Source organism: Chinchilla lanigera, unplaced genomic scaffold (assembly GCF_000276665.1).
Source record: "Chinchilla lanigera isolate Chin_1 unplaced genomic scaffold, ChiLan1.0 scaffold00029, whole genome shotgun sequence".
NCBI classification, from domain to species: domain Eukaryota; kingdom Metazoa; phylum Chordata; class Mammalia; order Rodentia; family Chinchillidae; genus Chinchilla; species Chinchilla lanigera.
In genome coordinates, this window is record NW_004955430.1 from 20,713,385 (window position 1) to 20,733,413 (window position 20,029).

Here is a 20,029-nt window from a genome sequence, read left to right on the forward strand (position 1 = left end):
GTACACGGAGTCCGAGGCTCTGTTCTGGTGTGGGGAGCTGGATGTACCCAAAGCCTTTTATCTGGAAAGGTGACTCCGGCCTGGGAGAGCAGAGCCGGCTGCCCAGCGCTGGGAGCTCCCTGTGCTCTGCCACGCTTCGGGCACGCGTGAGCACGCCAGCACAACACAGCTGGCGCGTCTAATTTTAGTCTTGCTGCCTCCTTGAAAAGAGACCCTTTAAGGAAGTACATTTTTCTCCGAAACAATCTGTATTATAATGTAGCAGCTGATAGACATGTCAGAATATTATTATTGGTGTGGAGAAAAACTCTGCAGAGCAATTATGATTTTTTTTTTGTTCTTTTCTTTTGGAGATGGTATCAGGAAAGCGATTAAAGCATCCATGAATCAAAATACTCACAGAGAAGGAGACAATGGGAAAAAGATTTTATTCAGAAAGACTCTTAGAAACCTAAGGGGTCACTTCTTTTGATTTGTTACAAAATGAATGTAAGTAGAAGAATTGTTATTTCTGGTACATCAAGGCAGTGAGTCCATCCGGATCATGCGTGGCTGGTTAGTAGAAGTGCAGGAGTAGACTCTAAAATCTCTTCAATACTCGACGTCCTCCAGGAAGTAAAAGGTTAGTTTCTCAACCAGATCTTGGGCTCCTCTGGCGTGCGTGTGTTAACAGGTTTGGCAAGTGCCCCAGACATACTCTCTTCTCCTTTTACCCCGCAAGGTTCGTTTCTCTACCTTTATTACTATTATTTTCCCAGTTCTCTTCCCTCCTCCCTCAGCTTCTCTCTCTCCCGCGGTCTTCCGTGTTTTGTGTAGCAGCGTGGCTTACCTCGGAATTTGGCAGAAAAAGGAGAGAAGGCAGCTCTGGTGAGGGGTAGATAGAGGGAGGGATAAGAAATAATCCACCGCCCCTCTGCAACTGAGTTCTCCAGTTTCGGTTCCAGCGGCAGCCGCTTTGCTGCAAAAATCGCTTTGCTATTCGAGATAGCCAGCAGAGGGAATCGGAACTTTGCTTGCAGCCGGGGTTGAAGCAGCTTTTTTTTTTTTTTTTTTCTTGGAGGAAATACTGCAGCCTTCTGGACTGCGTACGCTGCTCCCCGGAGAGGCTCTCTGGGTTCCACCCACTGGCTGGAAGGAGGGGAAGTGAATGAAAGGACGGGACAAGCCCCGAACACCATGTCACTCTGGGAGGGAGACAGCAGTGACTAAGCTGTGCACGGTTTTCTTTTTTTTTTTTTTCTTTTCTTTTTCTTTCTTTTTTTTTTTCTTTTTCCTTTCTTTTCTTTCTCTTCTTTCCTTTCTTTTTTTTTTTTCTTTTCTTTTTCTTTAAGGTTGGGAAAGAGACAAACAGGAGACGGGAAGCTGATCTGCGAGGATTTGGAGTTGTGCTGAAAGGACTTTGATTTTTTTTTTTCCCCTTTACAAACGCTGGCAATTGACATCGCTACAGACAGCCTGGTTAGAGAACACACTGCCTCATCCCAAGTAGACGCTGGCAGCCGGGAGAAGCTTGCAAGACCTGAGGAGGCTGTCTGTTTGTCTGGCTTTTTTTTTCTCCCTAGAGATCCCACTCTCCCCCGTCTTTTTCTGGTGTGTGTTTTTGTTTTGTTTTGCTTTTTGAATTCTTACCTTGTTGGAACTAGCCAGTGGTGGAGTCACAGAAGCCTCATCCGTCACTGGGACTGTCAGGAGCAGTGGTTTAAGAGGAAGCTCGGCCTGGGGCACTATACCCTGTCATCCAGTTCCCTGCTCGGAGATAAAGATTCCAGCTACATGGGCAAACGCTTGGACCAGCCACAAATGTACCCCCAGTACACTTACTACTATCCTCATTATCTCCAGACCAAGGTACGACTCGACCCACGGTCTGGCGGTCAGTGTGGTATGTTCTGCACTTGGGGTGGGAAGCAGACAGGCGTGTGAATTGTTATTTTACCCTCACCTCGTCACTTCTTCCTGCTTCTTTGAAATTAGTAACATACCAGCGGGGTTAATGAGGCATTGGAAGGCGTAAGAGGAAAGCAGCATACCCGGAATTGTAGCTTTCTCTTTAAGGACAGATAATAGTTTCACCGGAGTTCCTTTGTTGGTATTTGGCTGCATAAATGCTCCTGATATCTGTAAAGTCCTTGGCAAATGGGCAGGGTTTTAGAAAGGGGATCACAATAGTGATTATCAGGCATGAGAACATAATGTCAGGGGCTTTTCTGGTGAGCTGTTCTTTGTTTGTGGCTCTAAAAGGGTTTTTCCCACTGGAGAGGAGTGCCAGGGTGGGGGCCACTCAAACTTTTCATCGCTGAGTGTAGGGTGAAAGAAGGGGGTGGGAAGGCATAAGGGACCTACCGAAGTCTCTTAGAGGTTTTTTTTTTTTTTAAATTTTCTGTTGCCTTACAGACTTTACTTTATATTGAATGACTAGGATGCCAGAGACTGAATTAAGAGCTTTATAATCTGTGGTCTTTACTTTTAGACTATTTTTCTGTGTTAGCTGCCATCAGGAGGCCTGGGTCTTGAACAGGCATGGAATTTAACTGATAATAATTGGACTTTAATTGGCTAAACACTCTAGGCTTTGTGTGTGTGTATGTTTGTGTGTGTGTGTGTGTGTGTGTGTGTGTATGCTTAAATGATCACAGGGACCAGAGACAAGCCCACATAACTAAGCAGTGGGTCGTGCCAACCCAGAACTTTATCCTGCAGTTAAGACATGAAAGACTCTCAGGTGTGAAATCACTATTCCAATTTGTCAATTAAATTAGACTTGATGGGGGGTATTAATAATGTAACCACCTTGAGTGCATGGGTAATATTATTTTCTGCTGCTCTACCTAGACCCCACCATCTTCTGAATAAGTAAATACACAGAGAGTGAATAAGGTGTGCCTGAGTAATCCTTCTGTCACCAGGACTCACTGATGTGATTAGGGTTTGGTAATTCACGCTGTAGTTATCTCTCATTTATTCTATCTGTACAAACAATACCTATTTGTAAACTAGACTAGGCAGGAGACTCTCAGCATTACATTAAAAATTGTTGCTTATATATATATATATATTTTTTCTTTTTCTTTTTCAATTGCTCTGTGATCTACTCTGCACCTCCAAGGTCGACTCACATTGCATTTTGCCTTTGTGAGCATTTAGTTTGTGCTGCTGCTGCTGCTGCTTAAATAGACCAGCCTTCCTGCTCAGTGCCTTGAGTTTTAACTCTTTGGGGGATTGGACAGAGATTGATCCCTGCCATTCCTCAAGGAAATGGCAAAGCAAGGACAAGTGAAAAAGGGGAAATTCACAGCTATTTTTCATCCCCAAAAGAAATGAAAACAATAAGCTCAAAGGTTGCCCAAAAAGTATTGAACATTCCATCCCTTTTACTCATTTTACTAAATTTTTTCAAATGTTTAAAAAATGATTTTTTGTTTTGTACTACTGTGTGTATTTGGAAAAGAAACTTTAGATGGAAATGAATGAAATGATTGTTTTTCTGCTTGAGATTTCTTTTAAATTACCTATTACTAACAGGAATTAATATTTTGCATTTTATGTTAAAGATACAGGATTCAAGATGAGTTTCTCTGGTAGAAAGCATGTGTGTATTTGTGTGTGTGTGTGTGTGTGTGTGTGTGTGTGTGTGTGCATGTGATCCAAGTAAAGAAGTAGAATGAGTGGTGAGAGAAAAGAGAGACTGAAAAAATGTAGAAGGAGTTTTAAAATATTGGTTTTGGGGTCCTATGTAGTTTAGTGTTGTGTAGACAGACAGCATCTGGATCTTGTTACTTTCAAGCCAGCCAAAGCCATCAACTTCAGGAATATTTTTAAAGAAGTTAGATCCATTAAGCGTCCTAAGCTGATATTCAAGTAATTAGATCAGGGTATTTGGGAATATGAGACCAGCTACTTTGGCTATCATGGTAGTACATATTGATTACTATGTTGTAACAGTTCAACAGAGCTGTGAAGTTGTTGAATATCATTACGGTACCTCCAGAATGACAGATACTAATAACATTCTGGAGGATGAAGGTATGAAAATGTGCCTTGTTTTGAAAGTTGGATTCAGAGGAAGTTAGGGAAGTGTCAATATGCAATAATATGCTAACATTTGGGGACTCTTTGCCAGGGTTAATCCTATACAATGAAGCACTATCGTGCCCCAGTTTAAGAGGAAAATAATGGAGTAATTTCTGTATCACTTTTTGCCCCTGTTATATTCATATCTTAAGATACAATTTATCATAGTTTTAAACAAAGTATACGCTGCTTTTATTTGTTTGATAAGCCTGGATGGAATTTTAAAAATCCACTGGTCTAAGCTTGGCTTGTAGTTATAACTCAGTTTTAAAATCATAGCTTTTTAAAATGATGCTCACATATAAAGAATACTTTTGGTTGATAGAAATGCAACTCTATGGTCAAAAAATCACGTTCTGGTATATCATACCTTGAAATGTTGTCTAAATCTGCTGGGGATTTTTTTCTTCCCAAACCACAACAGATATTTACTGAAATTCGTTTTGGTTTTTAATTTTGTTTTCAGTAAGGGTTATCTATTGGTTGTTTAAAGAGTTTAACTACACTTACTGAGAACATACAAAACATGGAACTTTCTATTCAAATAGAATAATGTTCAATACAACTGTTATTTTTTATGCTAGAGCAAAATGGAAGTGAAATGTTAAAAATAAAAGCAAGTGTTTCCCGTTCTTGCAAATAGATATTCTAGTTTTAGGGAAACTTGTGACACTTCTTTGCCTCCTTTGCTCTTATTTCTCATTATGTTAAAGGCAGTCTCTTAATTATGCTTTAAGTAGTGTAAAAAAGATTTTTATATATCAAGTTTTTGAGTTATTTTCCAAATGCTCTATTGTTTTATTTTAGATAAATCTGCATGTAAACTGAACAACATATGCAAACTCTGGGGTTGACTTGTAGCAATATTGCTATAGCCTGCTCACTCTTCCACACCTCACAATTTAAAAGATTTTGTCAATTTTCTTTTTGACTAATATTTTTCCTATCAAAATAAAGCTTTCAAGGAATAAAGCTTTTTCAAAATAAAGCTTTATTTTCAAAATAAAAATTTCAAGGGGGGATGTTGCTTTTTATTAAGACTAATGAGAAATGTTAGTGACATGTTATAAGAGACATCACTTCGCTAAAAATAAATTTTTTGAAGCAAATTACTACTGCAGTGCCAATACAAATAGTCAGAAAATGCTATAAAGAAAGAGACCCCCAAAATAGTTTAATGACAAAACACAAAACGATATTTGATAAACTGCAACCAAACATTTTTAATTACGCCAAAACCAACCTGTTGCTTTGAGATTATGAAGTCCCAGTTAAATAATTTCACTCTGAATTTGAGATTTGGCATGGTTTTCCTGAAAACACAAGCTAGTTTAAGGAGAAAAAGTAAAAAAAAAAAAATAACAAGATAAAACAGGGTCAAATCCTGGTAAATTGATACCTTGTAGTTTAGATGTAGACATTTCTGTTATATTTGGAAAACTTCAGCCATCTTCCTAAAACTTTACAAATCATCCCAACACACAAGCACATTTCCTTCTTCTTTTCCCACACCCTTACCAGCCTAACACAGTGCACAGTTTATGACCGTGCTGCCCTTACATCACTACTGCATTCTCTTCTTTGGCCATCTGGTTTCCCAAAAGGTCCTGAAGTAAGGGGTTCATATAGGGGGGCCCCTACAGATCTTTTTCTCGGTATTTATGTTGAGATCCTTGCGTGAAGAAGGGGTCAGGTGTAAAGAGTAATCCATCAACTGCATGATGATTTCAGGCTGAAGTTTTACCATCTGCAGCCTGGACTACCGCCCAACTCTAAAAAGTCTAGCTGGAGTCCAACTGGCTGTGCCATAGAAAGTGCAAACACTTGAAAACAGAAGAAGTGAGAAATAGGAAAAAAAGCGGGGGAGGAGCTCCGGCGGAGTAAAGGGGCAAAAGATACTCTTGTAAAGATGTGAATATTCAGATCCCTCAAAAGCAAAACAAAACCACCCATAGCACATGCCTTACAGATGAAAATGTAGAAAATCTTGCTGAGGGAGGGAATAAGTTTAAAATTTCCATAGTACTTCCTGCCTCAGATTTGCATTGATAACCACAGTTGGTAACTTGCCAGTTTTTTTAAAAACAGACTTGAAAACGACGTTCTGTTTTTCTTTAAAAGCTTGAGACATACAAAACTGGTTTTCCAAAATTCTTCCAGTGATCCAATTTTTAGGTTTAACTCCAAATATTTTCTTTGGCTTCAGGCAGAACAGTATGATAGCATGAAACTATGATAAAGCTTGTTTGTCTTATTTTAGAATGTATAGAATTTTAATTGATTTTAAAGAAGACAGAAATAGAAACATGGAATCACCCTCCCCTTATACTCTGATTCTTCAGTCTCTCAAATCTTTACCTGGGACACATTTTTCTGTCTTTCTTATGATCTAGGTACTTTTTATGATGCGGGCACGTCACAACATTAAGTTTGGTGGCTACTTAAAATGAGTAGAGATGTAGAAAGTTCATATTTTGTTTTGTTTTGTTCTCTTTCTAGAATAAATCCAAACTTAAGGGAAATACCATGTTCAATTCTTTAAACAGCATCTTCTTAAAGCATTTTCCTTTCACTTTCTTTCAACCTGGAAAAAGAGAAAAACAGAACTATGTAACGCATAGTTATTTCCATGAAGTAGTAAAGTCCATTTAAGGGCTGGGCCAGGGGCAATATATAGGGAGAGGTCAAAAAGGAGAAGCGGGGCTGCAAGTTCATTTCAGGTCTTTCTGGCTTGAGGAATTCTGGAAGACTTCATTTTTGCACTAATATGATTTTACACAATCCTTTTTGGTATTACCAGTGTTTCTTGGGAGAGAGATGGCTTACTCACATTTATGTCCATGCAAAATTCTAGCAAGATCTGTCTTTCCCTTTAAAAGAAAAAAATTTTTTAGTGTCAAACATTTTATTCAGAGTAAATGGCTGATGTTTATTCGAAATTGGCTTCAAGTACTACATTAAAATTGTTTTGTAACAGTCTCATAAGCTACAGCTGTATGTGATTAAATAGTGTAATATCAAAAGCATGTGAGAATAGATGGCCTTATGCTATAGTTATTGCCCAGCCAGAGTCCCAGTGGAGCTGAAGGGAGACCAAGAGCAAAAACATATTCCTGTGTGATAACACGTGTACTGAGCATATCTGCTGCTATTTTTTGCAGTAATGGGAAAATGTTGAACTATATAGAGTGTGCTTAAAATATGCTTTCTGAATATGGATACAGATGAATAATATCAATTTTTAAAAATATGGACTAGATAATACCATTTAATTAGGGCACACATAGGTACTGAAAATGGGTCTAAAATCAGTACAAATGGAAAGATCAAAATTACTCGTATGGAGCACATATTCAAAAAGCAAAAGTGAATTATTCATTTCTGCTTTGAAATTATAAATACTTATCTTCCATGTTTTTGCTACTTTTATCTACAGAACTATTGTAAGAAAATCTTCAGGCCATTTATCCCCGAGAAAAGCAGTGGTAGGTAATAGGGTTCAGCATGGTAGAGACAGCAAAAGAGGTAACAGTGATTTCTCTCTCGTGGTATTTGGAAATACTGTGCCATATTCAGCTTTTTAAGGAAATGACACTTCTCTTGGCGGTACTCAAGATTACAAAATGACACAGGGACACACAACTTTTATTTCTGGAGTAAAGCAGTTTCTGTTATATAGAATTAATAATACTAACAAATTTCATACGTTTATTATAATTACCTACTATCTATAATTTATATATAATAAAAAGTATAGCAAATGCATAGGGGATTTGTTAATAAATCATTATTTTCAGGGACATGAATTGGCTATAGGTTTTCTGATTTTCAGATTTTTAAGACACTGAAAAAAAGAAAACAATAAAAAGGAGAGATAGAAATGAGTTGAATTTGTTGCTTTTAATTTGTCTCTCAAAATGTTATTGGCAGAGAACTTGGGAACATTTAAAATGTTTGCGGGGTTTTCATATGTACATTTATTTTTCAGGAAAAAATATGTATCATATGGGATCAGATATATGAAAAAAGTTGGGTAATTCAGTACTTCTGCTTCTAAAAGATACTAAATTCCAAGACATGGATAATTAAACATAAGATGTGGATTATTATTTTCCTTGAGGACATGTTCTGATTTGTGTCAGTCATTGTTTCCTAAGGCCAGGTTCATGTGCTAAGATTCCTTCTAGGTTTAGCCTTTGTGACTGTGTCGTTGAAACAGCTGAGCCTTCTTTGGTGTCCTAGTGGTACTGTGAGGTGACCTCAGTTTTACACCTCTGACAGGCTTTTATTTGGTTCCTCAATGCTTTCTACAAAGCAGATCGAATGCTACTTTGCAGGCTGTCTGGTGATTTGTCAAATTTAGCTGTGTGTATCCTTTGCCACGTCTAAATCCAGTACACTGAGACAAACACATCCATCGCTTAGGAATGGGTGGAGAGCATTCCTAGGGGTGGGACAAAATGACAAGTATCACTTAATCATTGTCATTGCAGGCTTTGTTGTGATGGTTATAGTGTTTTCCTCTGAATGAGTAGAATGAGAGCTTGTCCAAAACTTAATAGTACAGCATGAAGTTTTCTTTTTCCTCATCTAACTTCCTCTCAATAAATTGAGAAAGAGCTGAGTGCTATGCATAAATGTGGCTAAACCAATTGAGATAATGAAAGAAACTAGGGCTTCCACATTAATTTTTTTTTTTTTTTTTTTTTTTTTTTTGATACTGGGAATTGAACGCAGGACCTTGCACTTGCCAGGCAGGTGCTGTGTTGCTGAGCTCTACCCTTGGACCGTGTCTACGTTAAAATATTGACAACTTTATTGTCATGAATGATTACAGGAACCAGAGTAAATGCAGAAATAATAACTAACACATGCAATTTTGTTTTTATTAGAATTTGCAAAATTCCTGAATCTTTGACTGGCAGCATGTAATGCATGAGACCAAAATATTATAGTTACTATAGTATATGGTAAGGTAGGAGGAGAATAACTCCCCAAGCTCATATACTAAGACCATTTTATTCTCATCACGTCTCTTGCTAGATATCCTTCTTCCCCAAAAAGTTTCTATAAACTGAATTAATGAAATTGAATTTCATAAAATGTCCCATTTGTAGTAACTTACTATTTTATCTTTGAAAATAATGTTTTTTCATACTACATATATAATTTAGTGCATACATTATTGTTATACTTGTTCTAATGGTATGTGTTCATTTGGAGCCTTAGACAAGGAACACAATCCCTTGAGAAAATCCTTTATTTCTGTTCATACTAATCTCCATATTAGTTCGTTCACCTGTAAAATGGGAGCAATGTCTCCTGCCCCCCAACCCCATATGCCAATCTCACAAGTATATTACAATGACTTCTGCTAAGGGGAAGGTAATGTGATTGCATTATTTAGCCTAGGACCATCCGTAGAGATGTAGCACCACCGCATGTTTTCATTTACTCATTATAGACTCAGGTATGGGAAAGGCAATCTGTCATTTCAAAAAGAAAAGGGCTTAGGAGGTCTCCACATGTGTAAAAGCCATTTTTATTTGCTACAGCTCAACCTGTACCACATGGAGAAATATTTGTAATACGTCAAACAACAAAAATAGGTAACTATGTTCACAAAGTTATAATAATCATTAAGAATATAAATATATACATGTAAAAAGTACCAAAAGGAATTATATTGAATTTTCATAGAAAAAAGACAGTATATTAAATCCCAAATATTGTTTTATGAAAAGTAAACAGACGATTAGGCTATACTTACATACACAGTCCAGGTAACTAAGATAGTGTCCATTTTTCTTGTATGGAAAATAATGTACAATACAAGAAAAAAAATCTAATGATATTTTAAATATTGGAAGTAACAGTTGTAGGACTTGTGTTTAAATTCTCTTTAGAATTAATTTTCTTTTTATAGTGTAGGATTAAAGTTAGTATTTTAGTCAGTATGTTACAGGCATATGAAGATGAGGTTTTCTAATTTGTGCTGTTCATTTTGAAACTACATACTGATCATGTGTAGCATTTAATAAACACATGGGAAAGTCTTTTTATTGTTTTTCTAATGTGTGTACCGCTGTCTATTTAACTAAGTGGTTTCTGCTGACTGACAATTTAATGAAAAAGAATGCTAACTATCCAGTTTCTACAACTAGTTAAGATATTTTAAAAACATTTTTTAAGAAGGCGAGTGATGATTGAAGTTATTGTTCATGTTTGTAAGTGCTCATCTTGCCCCTTTCAAAGACATCAATCACACAAATTGAGAAGTGGCACTCATTTAACTGAAAATGAAGATACCTTAAGTGTTGATTGCAAAGTAGTTTTGAATAGAAGGAGCATTTGAAGAAATGAATACAAAGCTTGGAATGATGTTGGTGACATCACTTACTAATAATTTGTTGTATCCTCATATTTATTTAAATTTCCAGAGATTGTTTTCTGTAACATGAAACAAAAAGCACAAGGACATCATTGTGATATTTAATTTTTTTGTGAGAGATGACAAAACTGCGTTTTATTTTATTGCACTTGGTGCCAGTCACTTGACAAGTCATGACAACCCCTGTGTCAGAATGTGAAGGGAACCTATATTTTTTTCATTATGTTGGTGTTTCTGTGAGTCTCTGCAGAGGCTAAAGCACTAAAAACTGTAGCCCTACCTCCCATTATTGGGGTCTTTTCTTACAAGATATTTATATTTTACTGATCCCAAATCCTCAATAGCAGCATGTGGTAAAATAACCCAGCATATAGGCGGATATTATTAATATTCTTTGGCTAAAATATCTCAAAAGCAGACACATTGGGTTGACCTTTTGCAGCAAGAGCAGCTGGGAGTTCCAGGTCTGGGTGCTAGGTTCACAGAATTTTTCACTGAGTAATTGGTAGAATTGTTTATTAGAGACAGAGCTTGACTGTAACAGGTGTTCCCTGGGCTCCCAGTTTACGGGTGCAGGCAGGAGGCAATTTAAGAGCACTATACTTTCTCTATGGGCTAATCTTTCTGGACACTTTTGCTCCAAAAAATGATTTTGAAGTTTTTACACATATGAGAATTGATACTTCTTCCTGTTTCCTAGTTTCTGTGGTTCTCCTACCTCTCTGGGTAACATCTCTGGGTACCCAAGTTCTTCTTTCTCTCACTGAGAGGATTCATATCTTTCTTAAAGAACACAGGACCAACCAGAGCCACCATTGCTCTCACAAAATCATTGGGCATCATGAGGATACTACTTAATGAGCCCTAAGTGAAGCATGATGGTTTCCTTCATTTTCATTCTTATCTCAGTATCATAAAAAAATCAAAGTTCCAAGACTGCACATGGCCATCACCTTCTATTTTAGACAGGAAAGAGGGTTTTTCTTATTGTTGTTGTTATTATTCTCCTGTATTTGTTTGTTTTTGTTTTTCCTCTACCTCCATATATTCCCTTATACCTAAAAATTCATCTTTTCTCTATTTTGAAGAGAAAAATCTAGCACAATCACTCTATGTTATGATTCTCCATTTAATCACATTTCTTCCCAGTTCACAGGAATGATGTCAGCTTGTAATGAATCAGCTTTTTATTGATCTTACACATAACACACACACACACACACACACACACACACACATTCTTGAAAGTTTGAAACATTATTTTAATGGCACTAATTTGTTCAGAGATTGGATGACCAAGTAGAAATATGGATTGATTTTAAGAAGTCACTTAACTGTTTTTTCCCAGTTGTAATAAGTTATTTTGTTACTAGCTGACAGCACAAAGAGATGTATCTTCCTGAAATAGCAGTAATTTTTTTTTTACTTTCTACCAAATAAAATATTGTTTTCCCATCACCTGAGATATAGTGACAGTGTATTATACAATTTAGATATCTTTTACTGTGCAATTTAGATATCTTTTATTTCCTGTTAATCTTGATAGCATCTCTTAGAAATCATTGATGGTTTCATTCTAATTTTCTCAGATAATTTTAAAATAGTTGTTCATCCTGGGGAGAGTCTAATGCTTCCCGTGACATTCAGTGAGGAGGCTGCTAGTTGCAGATTATAAAATGATGAAAAGATGAGTATTGTACAACGATTTAATTGGTGATTTCTGAGGAGCGCCAAAGAAGACGAACCAAAGAGAGGAGTCAGAATCTAAAAGTGTTAGTGGTAAGTCAGGTCTTAATCCACTTTTAACACTTGCTGGAAGTTGATAATTTGTTTTCCTTTGCAAAAGCAAAAGCTAAGAACTATTTGGCAAGCAAAGATAATTAGTAATAGCATAACCATCTTTGGGAAAAAAATCTTTACTGCGAATACAAAATTTGATGTGGAGGAGTAGTGTAATTGTGACTTTTAGTGTTGTCAAAAACAAAAAAGATGCTTACGTGGACAATGAATGTTCTGCTTTAGTTCTTCATGTTCTGTGGAAGTACTGTCTAGCATTTGCTTCTGATGTTTTGACTTACTTAGTATGTGCACAGGGAGACACTGTACAGGAGCATTATTGGAAAGAGGAGTTGTTTTGCATTGGTTGTTTTTTCTTTCAGAAAGAGGCTTTAGAATGAAGTTTTAATAGGCACTTTGAAATTTCTGTGTATAAAATGTTCATGTAAAAATAATTGTAAGTGAGGCTCTTGTTCTATGTAGAACGTGTCTGGATTTGAGGAGGAACAGCAATGTCATTCATTATAGAGCCAGCAAAGCTGCATTGGCATACAGTCACATGATGGAAATTGCTAATCAGACAACAGTGAAATCTGAAGGCCACTAATGTGCCTGGGGACACAAGAAGCAGGTCAACTGAGGATACGAGAGCAGAGGGGCTTACTCGTTCCGGACCCTCAGTGTAATCGTAACCTAGAAGAGGGAACTTGACGATGTCTTGATTTCCACATGGCCGAGGAAAGGCTCATTGTTATTATTCTCCATGACCCACCTGTTCTGCCTTTTTTGTGCTCACATTTCCATCCTTATTTTGTTCAGCTTAGCAGTCTGGCGTGGCCTGTTTCACACCGCACCTTCTGTGGCTCCCCGCTTTGCCTGGATTGTCCTTCCTGGGTGATTCTTTCTTTTTTCTGCTGTTTGCTCCGTGTTATTGCCTACTTAGCACTTTCCTCCTACTCTCAGGTTTTCTTGTCTTTTTTTATTTAAAAAATAAAAGAACAAAAACATATTAACAAACAGATATCCATTTACAAAATAGAACAATAGAAGCAATACTGAGTTACAGACAAGGTGATAGGAAATTAACAGTGGTTGCTGTATTACATATTGATAACTTCAGAGTGGTTACTCTCAGGTTTTCTGTTATGGATTTGCCTCTTTTGCTTCCCAGCCCCCCAGTCCTCCTTCATTCTGTACTCTCAATCTTTAGTCGCTTCTTGTTTGTTTATTTTTCATTATTGCTCATGGGTTTTTGCTTTTACCATTCATTCCATGGTATAGTGAGATTGGAAATCGATTTGTTCCTTTTTATGTGCCTGGTTGTAACATTATTTTTGGATATCAACAAACGTGTTTCTCTCTGTCTCTCTCTAGGTCTCTTACTCTCTCTGTCTGTATCTCTCATTTTATGTATGATTTTTTACTATCATATATATTTATATCATATCCATCGATATAGACACACATATTTATATCAAGATTAGTTTGTGAATAATGTATGGATTAGAGACACAGAGTTTTCATCTCAGAATGCTCTTGCGGGATCTAATATAGTGCCTGATGCAGTCAGAGTCTTAACAAAAGGTTTTCAGACTGAATTAATCTACCTTGTTCTGTGCCTATTGTACGTTACTCTATTGCTGAAGGCAATGCTTTTTAAAGTCAGAGAAGCTTAAAATCATCTTTATTTGTGTGATGCTTTATGTCAAAAGACATTCTGTGTACCAGAAAGAAATGAATCTCAGTAAACTATCCCTCAAAGGGTCCCAATTGATATAATCTCTTCTCACCCTAATTTTCCCTGTGAAGCATGCGGGTCGCTGGGATACCATCCCCAAAGCCTGTTGGCAGAAGTTGGGTTACATTCTCAGCTCATTGATACTGTCTATTATCAGCAGGTAAGCTAAGGTAGAGGCCATAGCAGAACAAGAGAAACAAGAAAGAGGAGAGAGTGAGTGAGAAAGAGATAGAGACAGAGAAAGAAACAAAGAGAAAAAGGAAGGAAGGAAGGAAGGAAGGAAGGAAGGAAGGAAGGAAGGAAGGAAGGAAGGAAGAAGAAGAAGAAGAAGAAAGAAAGAAAGAAAGAAAGAAAGAAAGAAAGAAAGAAAGAAAGAAAGAGAAAGAAAGAAAGAACGAAAGAAAGAGAAAGAGAGAGAAAGAAGGAAAGAAAGAGAAGAAAAGGAGAGCAGAGGAGAGGAAAAGAAGGGGATTCTGAAAAGGAAAAGAAACCAGCATAGTGCTGCATTCCGAGATGCTGGCAAGAGATACAACACATGTGCCAGCTCAGAGGGGCAAAAGTGGATATCAAAGACAGACTGAGTAGTCAGGACTTGGAACTTTGGGATGAAAGTAAGCAAGTAGGTCAGGACTAATGGTAGTGGTAGTGGTTTGGAAAGAATTTGAGAGGCAATTCCTGAGCAATGGCCAAGAATATCAGCCTTTACATGTGGCTTCCTTTCATGGGTTTGCAGAAAATTGGGCATACCAGCAGATGAACTTAGCTTAAACAGCTAGGACGTGAGCTGAATGGTAGGCCTGGAATTTTGTCAGTTTTACATAATCAAGTTCCAGGATCTTCAACAAAAGAAAAGTCATCTATTAAATATGCATGCCATAGGCCTATTCACAACAATTACCTGATAGGATTTTTCAGAAGTTTTAAAGGATTTTGAAGGTCAGATGAGAATAACAAAAGTGCCATTTTTGAAGAGGAATGCTAACACTGTTTCTCGATATAATTAATTCAGCAGGTGTAAAACTATGTCTAATGTAAAGAGAGATGATATGAGATTCTGAAATAAGCTTCAAAGCCTTCCTCACATAGAAATATACGAAAAAGTAATCTACTTGTGAATAAATGAACAAAATGTGATTTTGACTTTGATTTCACTTGATTTTTTCAAAGTTATCTCTTTGTTTGGGCTACAAATATTTTTCTGTATTAAAATCTTTTATTGCATTGATATCATTACTACCACTGTAGAAAATATTGTTTCTATGTCCATAACTCCTCTAAATTTAGTAAATTTTTGCTATTGAAAATTAATGCATGATTTGTATGTCTGGGGAAGTGATTAAACATGCATAATAAAAATATTAAAAATCTCTCCATGTACACCACAAAGTCATGTCGTCAAGAAATCTCTGCATAACTGATTGGCTACGTACATCCTTCAATAGCCTTCTCTTTTTTTTTTTTTTTTTGGTTTTTCTCTGGTACCGGGAACCGAACTCACTACCTTGCGCTTGCCGGCAGGCGCTTTGCCACTGAGCTAAATCCCCAGCCCCTTCCATAGCCTTCTCTATGCTCATGTAAATGCTTCACCAGATCTATGAAACATAAAATCATACACAACAGATTATTTAACTACTTCCCTTTCAATAGTAAACATATCTTGTACATTCTTACCAGGTCTTTAGAGCTGTTACTTATTGTCAGAATAATTGTTACTATATTTGTACTACATTTTATGGTAGTCTTACCCATTGATAGACTTGCATTTTATGGCCACTTTTTTGCCAGTTTTGCAAAAATGCAGTAAAATTGCACTATGCAGTAAAATTGTCCACTTAAATATTGAAAATTGACTTGACAATTTTTAATCAAGTTGCTTCCTTTCAAACACTGAAAATCACCTGGTGAGCTTCCTGGGTGCCTATACCAAAGATCTGATGCCCTAATGATTGTCTCAATTCTTTGAGTTTGGGTAACACAGGTTATAGTCTGTTCTGGTGAGAAGATGAACATCTTGATTGGGTTCAAAATGAAAGAGAATCCTCCCAACTGGCAGAAGTAGAAATGTCTCATTTCCCTTGGGACAGCACTGCAGAGTACAGTATTTGCTTTGCATCAGCACCAACATTTCATCATTCTATCCATTTTGGTTAGGCTGCTCTTGTGTTCCAGGTCAGTGTCCATAGTTTGCCACCTGATATTTTAAACTGAAAGTGAGCAGCAAGCAAAGAGAACTTTAGGCAGTCTAAGTCTTGCTAATGGACTGAAACACTGCTGAAATAATTTTTGGTGGAGAGCAAATATTTTATTTCTCAAAGGCTTTGGGTATCAAGATTTTTCTTTATCATTTTGGGAACATGCATAATTGTGTTTTTGATAACTCCTGTCTTTTGATTTTTGCAGTGCTACTTAATGCCAAGTAATGTTGTGGTTTATCAATAGGCTGGAAAGAGGGATGCTGGTAGATCTAATGAACCTAGATGAAGTATGATTGTGCTTTTTTGTTGTAGTTAGGTAGCTCTTTCTCAACATTAATCACAATTTAATTAAGATTAGAACAAGATAGTAAAAGAGTAATAATACAAAAGTTTACCTAATGAAGATTATATGCTAGGATGATATAGAAATATTTACTAACTAAAATTTGACTAGGAGACAGTTATACATAAAGCCTCGAGTTTGTTTTTCCTAGAAAAAGGGACAAGAACATATATTTCTAATAACATTTAATACTGTTCATATATTCACATTTCACAAAATTTAATCACATTTGTCAAAGTTTGATGACTCTTCCTTACACACTTCTTTGAGATGAGAACTCAGGGAGCTTTTCGGAAGTCAGAACAAAAATGACATTTTTTCACTTATGCTTTGATGAGTGTGAGAAAGGTGTAGGCAGTTTGGTTCGACACATTCTAGCTCAATTAGCATCTTCTCTTTTTACAGTTGGCAAACTCACTCTTCTTCATTCATCTTGGAAAATCCCTAGTGTAAAAGTACAATACATACATTTAGGGCACATAGAAACATCTTAACAAAGTCTAGAAAATTAATAATCTTAAATGATCCAAGCCGAACATTTGATGAACAGCATTTTGATGAGTATGCTAATAATGGCTCCAAGAGGCCCAATTTCTCATTGTGAAACTTGTTTTAATGCCATTTCTGTGTTATTCACTTTCTTGTTACTGGACAAAATGCCCAACACTCCAAATTTACAGGAGGAGAGATTTCTTTTGGTTCATAGTGTCAGTGGATTCAGTTCATGGTAAGCTGGTTCCAAGGCAGAAAAAGCATATTGGAAAGGGCCTGGCAGGAAAAATAGGGTGCTTCTGTCGTCATGGCCAGGAAGCAGAGGGAGGGAGGAGCTAGAGATGAGTATATACCCTTCCAGCTTACACATCCAGTGACCTGATCCTTCTGGCCACCCCTAACTCCAAACATGACATTTTGGAAAAACATTTTAGATCCAAGCCAGACAATTTCCAGGATTTCCTACCTTTTTATATTTCAGTTTCCTGTCATTTCTTTCCATCACAAGAATACTTAGTTATTTGATAAGAATGTCTTCAGGATCAATATTAGACTAGCAGTAATGTGTCTCAGTGTTCTGCAAAGAATGCCAATATATTAACATATTATGAAGGTGATAATATATAAATAAGAACCATTTACTCAAAGAGACTGTGATTAGTGATAATGGTGAAGAGAGCGCAACTGAAAGGCTGGGAATTGACTTGGTACATGAGCATAATGGGGCACAGATCCTTATGACGGTCAGATCAATGCTACTCATTGAATCATTTCTTTGTACTTCTATTATGCTTCTCAGTATCCAGCTCTGCGATCAGCTACACTGAAATCATATAGAGATTTGCTTTCAGTGTTTCTCACATTTCTTGCATGAATTTTTCTTTATTGTTGTTTTGTTTTGGAAAGTAGGACCAGTCTGTCTCAGTACTCTATTGAAAACTCACCCCACAGTCTGAAATGAATATATTGGAAAATTATCTGGTTTGTACATTGCTATATTTCACAGTGCTTGCATTTTCCTCATTTACATTTCCAGGATGCCTCCATCCTCTAGAGTAACTAAATTAGAGCAAAGGAGAGGTGTCGTTTTCTTGCAATCAGCTCACAGTGTTTCAATTCTTGCTTTCCTTGAGTGAAACCTCATGTTTAAAAGCGCTGTGAGTGAGATAGCTCTGGTGCTGGGTGTGGTGCTAGGTTTTCACTGGACAATTCCACAGCTCTCTGGTGTGGAATGAAGAAATTAAATTTCCTTTTAGTTTTTCTGCTTAGTGTGGAGCTATCCAGTAACCGTCAAACTTCCTCATGTTTAAGGTTGCTAAACTTTAATTTTACCCTCTTGTTAATCTTCCTCCATTTATACAGCTGCCCTCACCAAGTACTCAAACTAAAAATTCAAAGGCTTTCTTAATGGTCTTCAAGTTGTGCAATCCCCAGTCCCTGTCTTAGCAGGCACTGCTTGCTTACTAAATATTAATTTAATTTAATAAATGATGGTTTCTTGTAAATGGAAGCTACGGTTCAATACCTTAACTCTAATGAGCCTGATAGATACTTTTTGGTGCTGAACTGCTTTTTCTTCTCTTCAGTGAATCCTGAAAATTCACAATGAGCAAATCTTTGTCTATTCCATCTTCGTATAGTCCTACATTCTACAAAACTAGCTGAACATAGTGTCTACAGAATAAAGAGTGCATGATTTTATTCCTCTGTGCATCCTTTGACTCCATAAACTTTGAGAAAGTTTAACAAAACCTCCCCCTTACTTATTATAATTATTTCATAGGTTACTTGTTATTTTTCATTTTAAAATAATAGTTCAGTTCCATTTCCAAGCTATTCATATAAATCAAAGGAAACAATTGTAAAGTTACCCACCAGGTGTTTGGTGTATATTTTGTAAAATACTTGCTTTCTTCTTTTACTCACATGCTTACTCCAAAGTTAAGCTAGACTTAATAAAAAGCAGATATCTAAGTACCTTCTCTTACCTGTTTGTATGTTTGATAGGTTGATCTGATGATATTTCTTTAATTTTTTAAAATTTTATTTTAATGGGAGTAGTAAATAAGAAAAAAAAAAACCAATAGCGCATACCCAGCATCACAAATGTAAACAAAACAAAGCAAGAACATTTAAAGTGATACAGCGTTTCAAGACAGAATAATACAAATTAATAGTGGTTTGTATATTACATATCTCTATCCTCAACTACGTTGGTCAGATTACCAGATGTAAGAATGGAACTTGTTCAAACCATTACAGAAAGTAAGAAAATAATTATTAGACAAAACATTAGAGGTAATACAGAGTTTCACTAGACAAGGTGATAGGAATTCAGCATGGTAGTTCTATTGCCTATTGTTACCTTCAAATCAGTTGCTCAGGTTACCAGATATAAGCACGCAAAATTGATCAGAATTTTAAGCATTAACTGTTATTTGTATCGAAAAGGAAAATAAGATTTTTCTGGTATTGTGGCTTATTATGATGTCTATCCTCCCATCATAGCATCCATTTATTTTATGTCCTAGAGTGAACTGGTACTTGGAATAGTACTACATGAAATAAAAAATACTGCATTGATCAGTACATATTTCTAGGCTCTCCCATAGATCAGCTACACAGGATGGTTGGGATAGGAAAGAAGGTCATAATGTGATTCTTGCCCTTTAGAAGCTGGTAATTTATGTGGCAAAACAAGAGTGACTCATGGGACAGAGGAGGGATTAAATATGAAGTCTTGTAATACTGATTTAAATTAAAGAACAAAAAAAGCAGTAACTGGGCAAGTAGACCCATTATTGGAGAAGACATTGCTGAATCAGGCCTGAGGTGGGCAAAAATTTGTGTACTGGGATATTGCTTAAATCAGGGGAAGTAGGATAGGTCCTCCTGCTGGAATAAGAGTAGATACAAAGCACAGGAATGAGTTGGAATTGAGAGATGCAGGACAGTGAGAAAAAGACCTCCATGGGAGAGGACATCAGTTACAGAGACACCAGGTTTGATGAGCAGAAAACAGA

At 36.7% G+C, this 20,029-nt stretch overlaps 1 protein-coding gene across 3 annotated transcripts in view; it reads left to right on the forward strand.

Annotated features, from left to right (window-relative positions):
• Window positions 1-1,262: 1,262 nt before the first annotated feature.
• Window positions 1,263-20,029, forward strand: part of Rbms3 (RNA binding motif, single stranded interacting protein 3) — a 679,403-nt gene continuing 660,636 nt past the window's right edge. Inside the window, exon 1 of one of the 3 annotated variants that reach the window (XM_005387516.2) lies at window positions 1,263-1,848. In XM_005387516.2, the coding sequence (XP_005387573.1) occupies window positions 1,774-1,848 (75 nt within the window). In that variant the 5' untranslated portion in view covers window positions 1,263-1,773. The remainder of the gene's footprint in view (window positions 1,849-20,029) is intronic. The other 2 variants (XM_013515630.1, XM_013515631.1) reach the window with 2 other exon arrangements.